Below are 12,733 nucleotides of genomic sequence, written 5' to 3'. Positions count from 1 at the left end.
AAAGTTGTCTAATTTATATATTCTAGAATCTATTTCAGGGTTAGACTGCGTGTCCACTAAAGTGTTTTTTCCCGAGGCTGGTGTACTTTTTCAGTTGTTCTCAATGGGAGCGCCACCTTTTTTAAAACGCCAGGAGCGTGCCGAGCGTGCTGAGCGCTGTTGGGGTGTTTTTTTCCTTGGCGTCGAGAGTTGAGGAATGTTCAACTTTGGATAAAACATTGTGGTCATCAATGTCACCACAAATTTCTTTTTTTTTTTTTTTTCTTTAGCCTACTGGCATTTTAGCCTACATTATTTCTGAATGTAATAGAGCTAATGAAATGTGACGTGAGCCTATACGTGACATAAGCTTCTTTTTTTTTTTTTTTTTTTACTTGCAAAACACAATCTTATACAAGTAGGGTTTTTTTTTCTGTTTGTTTGTTTGTTTGTTTGTTTTACAATGCAGCAAATATTTTTAAATATCTTCAAAATACTTTAATGTCTTTAAAGTGTTGAAAGATTTTTTTTTATTTGTTTAGTAGCCTACATTTGGCCAAAATCTAGAAAAGATGATGCTGTAGCTGTAGCTAAGCACAGCGGGTTATAGGATAACCTTACCAGATCTCTTCCTGTTTTTCTTTCTTTTAAGTAAAGAAAATGCTGTTCTTTATTATTTTTATTATTATTATTATTATTATTATTATTATTATTATTAGGCCTATTATAAGCAAAGAAATTTGTTTAAAAAAATAATGTTATTAACCGGTATTTCTTCTGCCAGAACCGGTTTCGGATACAGAGGAACTCAGGAACAGAAATGTTAAAATATCGATTCTGCTCGGAGTGAACCGATTGAATTTATTTATTTATTTATTTATTTATTTATTTTTTTTTTTTTTTTTTTCATTTTCAAGCCCTGCTTTTAACTAGCATCCATGTTACTAGCATATTGGCTATTTATTAGTACTTATGAACCACATATTAAAATAAAGTGTGACCCTTTTTTCTTAAGATTGTTCTTGAGACAAAACTTAAGAAGTATTCATATTCTTGAAAAGAATCTTTTTAAAAATCACCATAAATAACTTATAGGATAACCTCCAGTTTGTCCCCAAAGATCAGATGTTAAATGGATGCATTGGTTTGTTTAATTGTGGTAATTATGAGCATTATATAATACACTAGCTATAGATAGAATACACGTGTCAGGGTTCTGACACTTCGGTCTGGTCTATTCTTAGTTCTATTCTCTTTCACTCTCTCTCACCTGAAGCCTGGACCTCCATGATGTATTGATGCAGGTCTTGACCCTGCTGCATGACCTCGTAGGTCATGTTGTTCATGGCCAGTTTTCTCTCCGCGTATCGCTGGAGTCTCTGTTCAGCCAGACTGGGTTCTTCTTCTGTGGTATCTCTGTGACTTGAGGAACAGGTGTTCTTTTTACGCGTGTATTTTTGCGGTTTTATGTGGGGGAGGGGGGGGAGAGTATATCACTTGTGCACTAAAACATTTAATTTGACATTATTACATTAAAGTGTACTTTTTAATGGTGCACTTAAGTGTGCTAAGAAACAATCATGAAAGTGTCTCTCTTTAGGTGGCCTTATATTTCATGTATATATTTATTTAAATGCAATTACAGTTTTTTTTTTTTTTTTTATTACCATGAATTTAACGGCAAAAGACTGTAAAAATGCTACAGTAAAAACCTGTTAAATGGTTAATGGTAAATCCCTCTAAAATATATGGTGAAAAACTGTATAAGACATTACATGTAATTTTACCGTAGTATACCATTTTTGGAAGTGAAAAAGATGAAAAGGATCAAATTTGATGGTTTTTGTTGTTGTTGTTGTTGTTGTTGATGAAATAACTATGTTTTTTTCTTAGTTTCTTTCTTATCAGTTTTGTATATTAGGGTTGTATGTTACACCTAATGTTGTTAAATGAATTTTTATTGCATTATTTCAGTTTCATGTGTGTCAACGTGATGGTGTTTAGTGTTTGTTTGAATGATACGGTGCACCTTCTACATATGTTATTATTTAAAAGCTGCTGTTGATGGGCTTTGGTTCATCATGTGACTTTCTCATCACCACCTGCATTTGATGGTTATCAGTGTATTACAAAGGTACAAAACAGATTTAATTACTTCATTAGGTTGGTATATTAACATTATATCAGTTAATGAAATTACGGAATTTAACTGTAAATTTAAGTTAAAACCATGAAACCTAAAATGTTGCTACCATATTTTTTACAGTAAAATTCCGGAAACCACAGCTGACCGTAAATTTTACGGAAATTTTTACAGTGTATATTTTTTTATTTTTGAGTATTTTATGGCTTTAAATGTATATTATTTTACATGAATAGTGTAAATAGTGTCAATTTCTTTATTCACAATGCTTCATGAGATGAATATAATATTTTTTATTCATCTCAGAGCCAGTTGATTTTTGATTTTTAATAAATCTCTGAAAATGATTTCAAATAAACTAATCTAGCATGCAAACACGCTTCACCTCAATGGTGTACTGCTCAAAGATGCGCAGTTGCAGGAAGATGTCGAGTTTGATCTTCCTCTCGTGGAAGAGCTCCTCCATGTGGCCCTGGGCCTCCTCTAGCTGCTGTAGGACGCCTTCGATGTGAGCGATAGAGCTCGTGTGAGGCATCTTATTACTGCTCATTGCTGAATCTCTGTGCGACACACAACTAATGTGTTAAGTGTATGGGTTTGGGTAATCTACAATTCACTCATACTAAATACATTTGCTGGCTACAACTTAATGCTTATAAACATCATATCTATGACAGTCCGTAAAACACAAAATAATACAGCCTCATTCTTTAGTTTGTAAAATTAAATTGGAAACACATTTGCACTAATGCATTTACAACTGATACATAAATACAGTTCAGATTGCTGGAATTTTCCGTGGGCCTGAATATAACTTTACACAGATGGATTTGGTAAATGACTCTGTCACACCAAATCATGCCAACACGTGTAATGTTTTAGTGTTATGGCTATACTTTCAAAATTATACTTTCATTGCACGCTTGCAATGTAAGAACAAAATCACATTTTCTGCCAGGACATATCTGTTAAGTTTATAGGAATTTCCATCAACCTTAAAACAAAATACAGAAAATTACTTCATATTAACACATTACATTGAGCCATATTTGCCTGTTCGATTTCAATTACAAGCATATTTACTGTAAACAAACTTTCTAGTTATTTTAAGGGGCTAAAGCTTTGGCTGGTGAGCACAGTTCACTAAGCTCTTACTGTAAATACAGCATTAAATAATATTCCTCGACAGCAATTCAAAAGCTGCTGTGCATTCTGAGGAATTTTTTTTGTAAGCAATATAGAATGCACTAAGATTTCATTTTAGTAGACGTGTTAACACTTTAGAATAGAGAACACACATTCACTATTAACTAAGAGTTTTCCCTTATAAGCTCCTAATTTGCTGCTTATTAATAGTTAGTAAGGTTGTTGTTAGGTTTAGTTATGGGGTAGGATTAAGGGATCTAAAATATAGCCATGCAGAATATGTGCTTTATAAGTAATAATAAACAGCCAATATGCTTGTAACGTGCATGCTAATAAGCAACTAATTCATAACGAGAATTGGTCCTTAAAACAAAGTGTTACTGATGACCAGTGCCTGATTTTTTTGCCCTTTATGGCTCAGGTGCCTCCAGTAATGAACCGGACCACCCATTAATCAAAGATGATGGCATCTGGGTAGCAAGCTTTTTCAAATATATTCAGAAATATTACTGTGAATGGAAAGTCCCTACAAATATATTCACACATCTCTTGCAAACTCTGCTGAATTATTTCTCTTAAATAAAAAGGTCATACAACTTGGGTTACACTTTATTTTAAGGTGGCGGTATTAAAGTGTAAATACACAAATAAGTACTTACTATAGGGTTAAGATTAGGGCTAGGGTAGGGTTTAGGGTTAGTCACTTGTAATTATGCATAATTTACTGTTATTGCTATAGTAAGAACATGTAATAAAATGTAATTAAGACACCTTAATAAAGTATGAATGAGGCTATTAAATGGATATATTTACAATACAAAATCCAACAATTCAAAATATAACTAAATGTACTGATCTTTAATTCTGTTTCAAAGTTTGGTTTTTAAAGGGTTAGTTCACCCAAAAATGAAACTTAGCCTATAAATTACTCATGACTTTCTTCTTTCAGATGAATCCAGTCTGAGTTATATTAAAAATTGTCTTTGAACTTTCAAGCTATTTAATTGCACTCAGCGGGTGTTGCAGTGCATCAGTCCAAAAGAAGTTAAATAAAAAGCCCCCATCCATAAAAAAAAGTGTCTCACACAGCTCCGGGGGTTAACAAAGTACTCCTGTAGCGAATCGATGCGTTTTTGTAAGAATAATAACCATATTCAAAATGTAAAAATTACTTTTATGTAGCTTGCACTCACTGTTGTACACGGAAGCGGCTCCGGGAGCATGAGGTATGAGGTCAGCGCTGCGCATGCGCTGGTGAGTCTCATGAAAACCAATGTTTGTTTACAGGAGCAAAGGAAGCAAAGTTTCCTTACTTTAGCAAAGGAAAAACCAGTCTCCTCTTGGCTTATATCGAAATCCTCCGACATTCTTCTTTACAAAGCCTCAATTTGTACTTCTAATTCATGACCATTGTTTTGTTTTGATCTCTTCCCTGCGCTTCCACGTAGATCTGACTCCTGAGGATGACTTGAGGGTGAATAGTTTATGGGCTAATTTTAATTTTTGGGTGAACTAACCCTTTAATACTGAGTGTGTTTCTTTTACAAGTTTGTAAAGGTTTACATATCAATGTTACGTAAACATTCAAACAGGATAATTTGTGTAAATTAAGTTATTTTGTCTGTTTTGGGAAATATGTAAATACCTCTTATGCAGCCTTTTTGAGCTTTTGAATAGTTTTTTTAAGTGTGTAAACTCATGAGCGAAACTATGTGTGTGTTGATACCTGAGTTGTTGCATTAGGTCTTCTCCCTCTTTAATGACGTTGAGTGTGGCCTCCAGCGTGGCCGTCTGCTGCTGCTGAAACTGTTTGATCAGCTCCTGAACCGAATCCACTGAATCGGAACAAACTTCTTCCAGAAGCTCCTTCTGCAGGTCCTCCATCCACGTCCACAACTGAAGCACACACATTTTTACACACACAAATGGACACAGATGTGCAGACATTCAATATTTCCTCATGATATTCCACTTAAATATGATATGATTTCTAAACCTTCCTGCACTTTTACATGTTGATTTAGACAATATTGGTATTTTATTAAGTTGTTTTACTATCTAGATTTGCACAACGGATCCAAAACTTGACCCATATATAAGCACAGAAACACACTTTCTCCTGCAAAGACCTAAAAAAAGCTTCTAAACTTCTCTATAGACTCAGATATGGAGTGATCTGTCTGCACAGATTATAATGCTCATCTAACAATAATCTGTCCTGAATCCAATATTAGAAATTAGATGGAAATTTACACTCTCATTTCTCATGCTGCTTCCATTTTTAACAATTCAGTCTAAAAGATTAAACAGTATAGAAATGATACGACATATATAAAAAGTTAGAACAAAATCCCCACAAACACTGGAGTGCCTTCCAGGTCAGTGAAGAAAGGTTGCTGGTTTGATCCTTCAGAAATCATTCTAACATGCTAATATTTTAAGATATGGTGCTCCATTATTATCAATTGTTATTGTTTCTTAACTATTAATAATGTTTCTTATTATTATTAATGTTAACAACCTGACAACCTGAACTGCCTGTTCCGCCATGGCTCCCGGAGCTCCCTTCAATGGTATTGTTACAGCGTGGGACATGCCTTCCGGGAGGGGGGAGTAATGTAACGTGTATGTTTCTGGTTAGTTGCTGTATGTCCTTATTTGGTTCTTCCATTTCCTTTTCTCATTATTAGTTATCACTTGTTCCTTGTTATTAGTTATCATCATCACCTGTCTGCCCCTTGTTATCTGCCCTATTTGAGTTCTTTTTCTGAAATGCGGTGTTACTTTTACGCCAGACATAATGGGACACACAACTTCCAAAAAGTTCAACTTTTGTCTCGTCAGTCCACAGAGTATTTTCCCAAAAGTCTTGAGATCATCAAGATGTTTTCTGGCAAAACTGAGACGAGCCTTTATGTTCTTTTTGCTCAGCAGCAGTCTTCATCTTGGAACTCTGCCATGCAGACCATTTTTGCCCAGTCTCTTTCTTATTGTGGAGTCATGAACACTGACCTTTACTGAGGCAAGTGAGGCCTGCGGTTCTTTGGATGTTGTTGTGGGGTCTTTTGTGACCTCTTGGATGAGTCGTAGCTGTGCTCTTTGGGTAATTTTGGTCAGCCGGTCACTCCTGGGAAGGTTCTCGACTGTTCCATGTTTTTGCCATTTGTGAATAATGGCTCTCACCGTGGTTTGCTGGAGTCCCAAAGCTTTAGAAATGACTTTATAACCTTTTCCAGACTGATAGATCTCAATTACTTTCTCATTTGTTTCTGAATTTCTTTGGATCTCGGTATGATGTCTAGCTTGTGAGGATCTTTTGGTCTACTTCACTTTGTCAGGCAGGTCCTATTTAAGAGTTTTCTTGATTGTGAACAGGTGTGGCTAACACTTCTTCACACAGGGCCATGTAGTTTCGGATTTTATTTTCCCTTAATAATAAAAACCTTAATTTAAAAACTGCATGTTGTGTTTACTTGTGTTATCTTTGACTATATATATATGAAAACATGGAAAAATTCAGCATTAGATATGAGCAGAAGAAATCATTTGTCTGATTTTACATAAATAAAATGAAAAAACTGTTAAAACGTTGCTAACTGTTGTCATGATTTGTGTGCATCTTGTTTTCTAACTTCTGTGTCGACAACCAAGAAACATCAATCACACAAAACTGATGCAGTCCCAGTGGTTTTCAAACCGGTCCTGCAAGCACCCCTATTACCTCACATTTTGTATGTCTCCCTATATCTGACACACCCATTTCAGGTCTTGCAGTCTCTACTAATGAGCTGATGAGTTGAATCAGGTGTGATAGATGAGGGAGACACAGAAACTGTGCAGTGTTTGGGGTGCTTGCAGGACTGGTTTGAAAACCACTGCTCTACACACATCTTCACTCTTCCTTGTGGAGGAATAAAAATGCTTTGAATTAACTTTTTGCATAATTAATTAGCTTATGAGAAACAACTCACTGACCCAATCTTGCTGGTGGATGAAGTTACTGAACAGGACCAAAGAATATCAGTCACACAGGCATGTTTGATAAACACAGATTCCTCTTTACAGTGTTTACACCTTTGAACAATGAATTGCCATGACCCTTGTGATTACTTGATATGGACTTTTAAAAATGCTATAGAATTCCCATGAGATTTAAAGAATTTAGAATCAATCCCGGACATTCCCAGGTTCTCCATGAGCGTGGGAACATCAGCTCTGCCAGATGCAGAATGAGAGCCTGTAATGATGAATAAGTCGTTTTTAAAATCTACAGTGAGGAGGCTGCTCATGTTTAGCTTTAACATGCTGCAGGCGGAGAGCAGCTCTACAGGAGGATATGACACTCATGATAGATGATTTCCCCAACAGGGGCTTGAGACACACTCAGGAATATTATTCATATGAATTATACTCAAGAGCTCTGAACAGCAACACATATGACAAGTTTTACAATACAGGACGTCGCCCACATTTGGATAAAGCTAAACACAATGGATACATTAAACCAAACCGCACAGCAAAGACATACAGATATTCCTTACAGAAATAAACACGGCCTACATGCCACTTCAGGAGTTCATTTCTCTTTACATTAGTTTCAAACACTGTTGACTTGTTTGGCTTTTTTCGCTTGTCTAAAGGGTTAAAACAGTTAAAAAGCACACTGGTGAATGTGATGTTGCCATCCTTGTGGTTTCCATAGTAACTGTATCTGCGGTTAATCTTGTCACATAAGGACAATGAAAGCATATATATTACTATATATATATTTGTTCTGACACAAAACTATCTAGCATAAACATAAAATAGACATGTGCACTATTGAGGTATATAACTGCTGAAGGTGTATAATATACCTGTTGAGCTTGTTCTCGGTCTGAAGTATTTACAGAGGCTATATTCACCTGACACTGATCTTAAGTGTGTGTGTGGGTTTTCCGACTGAAATGAAGTATTTCTGGGGTGCTGCTAAAACTGAATCTCCTTCAGGCAAGAACAGCTGATGTTAGTCTCAGCTCACATAATGTAGCGATTTTTACTGTCAACACACACACACACACGCACACACACGCACGCACGCACACACACACACACACACACACACACACACACACACACACACACAGTCACTGCAGCTGTGAAATGGAACTTGTTGGGAAAATCCACACAGTTAGCAGCTAAAGAGCAACTCTGAGTCTTACATATGTATCACTGTACTAGAATTACAGCTATTTGATTTATTACATGGTAATAACACATGTATTACTTAATCTCCTGAGACCCTGCATCCTCATATGAGGACATTATATTTTAGTGCATTTCTCTTAGACTATACATGCCATTTCTTTTCAGAGATACTAAATGTTTGCATGTTTCACCATGACCACTCCCTCTCCTTGGTCTTCAAAAATGTCTCATATATTAATTTAGTGACACTCTTAGCCTTGGTGTGCATAAGAGTACCAAGTTCTTTCAAAAGAAGACGTTTCACCAAAACCTATTTTGCACATGTCGTAAACGTGCATCAAGCATGTCTTTATTCACCTCAAAATAAATCTGTTTAGCAAGATCTTAGGGTACATTCACACTTGTCATGTTTGGTTCGATTGCTCTGTTAGTGCGGTTCGTTTGAGTAAGTGTGAAAGCTGCCATCCGAACACTGGTGTGCACCAAACAAGCGTACCGAGACCGCTAAAAAGATGGGTCTCGGTCCGCTTCTAACCAAACTCTGGTGAGGTTCAAATGATATATGAATGCAACACAGACCAAATACTTCTAAATAAACCAAAAACAGGAAGTAATGACAAGATGCGACATGATTTGACGACACGGTGTAACCAAAAAAAATTAGCAGAGGGCAAACGTGGAGCAACGATGAGGTAAAGTGCCTTTTATGAACTCCTTGTGAGTTTGCAGGTGGTGCAAATAAAATTATATGTACGCAAGAATGAGTGCACTTATGGCGCTTTTCCACTGCGGGTACGACTCGGCTCGGCACTGAGCGGTTTGCATTTCCACTGCAGTTTAGAATCGCTTTAGAGTGGGCGGGATTATTCACATGTCATTATAGTTGCGCCACACTTTTATTTTTTTACTTTTTCATTCCACATCGCCCCATCAAGCTCTCGGTGGATCTGCTCCTCTGCTATCAACGAGGGGTACGTCTGTACTTCCGCAACAGACAACGGAACTTTTTGATTGTTAAAAAGCAGGTGCGCTTGTTCAAAACAGTTGCATTCGATCCTTCACTGGCTGTGCTGATTTAAATCTAGTGGTTCTGTTCTGTTTGTGTTGCAAGTTCATTGACGCAGGTAGTGATGATTCTCCCCGGCCAATCCGTGATCAGTAGAGTTTACACATCACGTTTTGGTAATGGTAGGGTTCACTTGGAACCTCAGCCAAGGTGGTACTAAAAATAGTACCAGGTACCAGGTACCAGGTACCCAGTGGAAAACCCCCCAAATGTGAACCGTACCAAGCCGTACCGTGCCGTACCATGCAGTGGCAAAGCTCCATTAGTCCAGCAGATGGCATGAGGTGCATTTGACTTAAAGACCTTTAAGTATAACCAACCACAATATATATGTCATTCAAGCTGACTGATCAGGTTGTGAATGTATCACTATGCCTTTAGATTCTGTGTCTTTAGGTCCGTTGTCAAAAATGCCAATGTGAACGCTTAGAGGACCAGGACCAAATGTATAATTTTACTTTTCGGTCCAGACCAAATAAACCAAACGAACAGAACTACAAGTGTGAACACACCCTTAGTCTCCATAAAGAGAGAGAGCGATATCAGGACATCAGAGGCCTGAGAAAACCCCATTCCTACAATCTCCATACATCAACAAAACTATAGCTCACGCTTGAGCTCCATGAGACAAGCACATCACCAAACCGCCCCAGAAAGATGGATTGTGCCACTTAACCCTCCAACATATTTACACTCTCCGTCCTTCTCTACTAAAATAATAAATCACTAATAATCACTGCTATTGACTGCAGCAGTAACGTACCTTAAACACATAATGAATTACGTTATGGCAAAAGCATTTAACATTTCACACAAGACCTGATTGGCATCTGGAAAGGTAAACAGCGTGTTCTTCGAGCACATCTGGCACTGCTCAGCAAAACCTCCCAGCATTCCTCTGTAATCCACCTGGCATGTGTGTCAGTCTTACCTCTTTAGTGTGCGTGTGGAAGGAGACGGACATGTCCAGCAGTAGTTTTCTTTGTTCCACTCTCCTGACGAAGTCCTGGATCCTGACCTCCAGGTGTCGAGCCGCCTTATAGATCTCCTCAGGGTCACACTCGCCCGTCTGGGCCAACTGCTCGGCCGCTTCCAGGAGTTTATCTGCATTAGTGTAGGTGTTCTGGTCCGGGGGAGAAAACCAAGCAAAGCTCGATCAATGAGCGTTTGTTTATGTTAACATTTAGAAAATGACATAATATTAGTAAAGTCATATGCATTTATATAGCACTTTACACAGTGCAGATTGTTTCAAAGCATCTCACGGTAACAGACATGTTATTGTTGTGAAATGAATACATTATGAAACAAATTCGATTTCAGCCCTACAGAAGAAAATAGAATCATTATTCAGCTCAGTTTAGTTCAATGTTGATTCAATTCAGTTCAGTAACTGTCAATGTTGCAAAGATTATTAATTATAAAACAAATTCAATTCAGCTATAAAGCAGCTCTACAGAAGCATCAGAAGCATCATTTAGCTCAATTCAATTCAATAACAGTATCAATGTTGCAAATCTTGTGTTGTAATCTAGTTCAGTTGGGTTCAGATTTTGTTCTCTGAAATGGTATTTCAAATAAATGCTGTTTTTTTTCCAAACATTCTATCTAGAATCCTAAAAAACAAAACTGCTACAGTTTCCAGAAAAAAAAATAAAATAAATTAAATTAAAAAAATTAAGCAGCACAACTATTTTCAACATTGATAATTACAAGAAATGTTTCTTGAGCAGCAAATCAGCATATTAGAATGATTTCTGAAGAATCATGTGACACTGAGGACTGGAATATTATGCTGAAAAATCAGCTTTACATCACAGGAATAAAAATTATTGTAAATTTCACAATAAATTCCATAATTTTTACTGTATTTTTGTTGTTAAATACCAGTAAATCTTACCAACCTCAAACTTTTGAACAGTGTGCATATACATATACATAATACATATACATATACATATACATATACATATACATATACATATACATATACATATACATATACATATACATATACATAATACATATACATATACATATACATGTCCTGATTAAGGTCTTTTGGCATAAAAAAAGGGAAATTAAATTTCCCATTAACAACAACGATCCTAGGGAAACAACAATTTCCCATTAGAGATGCCAGGAAAAAAAAATTGAATGCTTCACAAGGAATCAGTTAATTGAATGACAGGATTAATTACTATGGAGCCCCTAAAGGGACGTTTCAAATCATTTGTGCTATTTTGTAGAAATTTTTTTTTGTTCATAGTAGATTTTTTGCGTTCGTCTTTTATTTATAATGTTTTTTTCTAAGGGGAAAAAAAAAACACATGAAACTTTGCACATTCTGTTCATATTCTGGGCTCATCTGCTTTCCTGTGCATAATATATTTTATTTTTTTTTGGCTCATCTGTTTTCCTGTGCATAATATATTTTATCAATCATTTTTCTTTATAAATGGTTTTATGGTAGGAAAACACTTAACATGCAGTTCAGTGCATTGTGTTCATATTCTGGTTTCATCTGTTTGCCTGTAAATAGTACATATTTCTTAACAAACTGTATACAAAATTTCTTCTTTGCTTTCTTCTTCCACTAAGCCATGTTAAGTGTTTTCTTTATAACGGTTTTCTATGGTGGAGAAAAAGCTTAACATGCATTTTAGCGTCCATATTCTGTCCTATTCTGCTTGTCTGTAAGTAACATTTTATTAGTAAAATTATAAAGAAGGTTATTAAAAAAAAAGTAGAGGCTCTGATCTTTATTTTGGTGTATTGCATATTGAAATATTCATAAAACAAAATATACTGGAGGCCATCAAATTTTAGTGAAAATCATTAAAATCGCTGGCAGTGGCTGACAACTTTTTTTCAAAAATGCTGGTGGGGAAAGAGTTAAGCATTTCAGAATCCCAAAACTGTGCCTTGAACTAAGCACTGACTGCATTTCTTTATACTTGAGTCCAAATTCAGAATAAAACTCTATGAACTGCTTCATTGTGAACGTACAGAGCTAGTGTTTGTCTGAACTCAACTGGTTTTGTGAGACTTTTTTTTTTTTCTTTAAATGTATTTTATCCACCACCATGTCCCTTTAGAGGCTCCATAAATTACTCTTATCACCTTAAACATTTTCCTCACATGTGAAATTACACATGTGAAGTCCATTTATAACTAATGCAGTGGGTTATCCCATCCTGGCACACATCACC

General features: G+C 36.2%; 1 protein-coding gene across 1 annotated transcript in view; it reads right to left on the bottom strand.

The window, feature by feature from the left end:
- kalrna (kalirin RhoGEF kinase a) overlaps positions 1-12,733 on the bottom strand; it is a 175,987-nt gene that overhangs the window by 61,433 nt on the left and 101,821 nt on the right. The window contains exons 11-14 of the mRNA XM_042763062.1: positions 10,453-10,644; positions 4,995-5,164; positions 2,491-2,682; positions 1,250-1,395 (exon numbers count right to left, since the gene is read on the bottom strand). Of these exons, the coding sequence (XP_042618996.1) occupies positions 1,250-1,395; positions 2,491-2,682; positions 4,995-5,164; positions 10,453-10,644 (700 nt within the window). The remainder of the gene's footprint in view (positions 1-1,249; positions 1,396-2,490; positions 2,683-4,994; positions 5,165-10,452; positions 10,645-12,733) is intronic.

Source organism: Cyprinus carpio, chromosome A9 (genome assembly GCF_018340385.1).
Source record: "Cyprinus carpio isolate SPL01 chromosome A9, ASM1834038v1, whole genome shotgun sequence".
Lineage (NCBI taxonomy): Eukaryota > Metazoa > Chordata > Actinopteri > Cypriniformes > Cyprinidae > Cyprinus > Cyprinus carpio.
The sequence above is the reverse complement of the archived record's forward strand: the minus strand, read 5'-3'. Positions and strand labels throughout refer to the sequence as shown.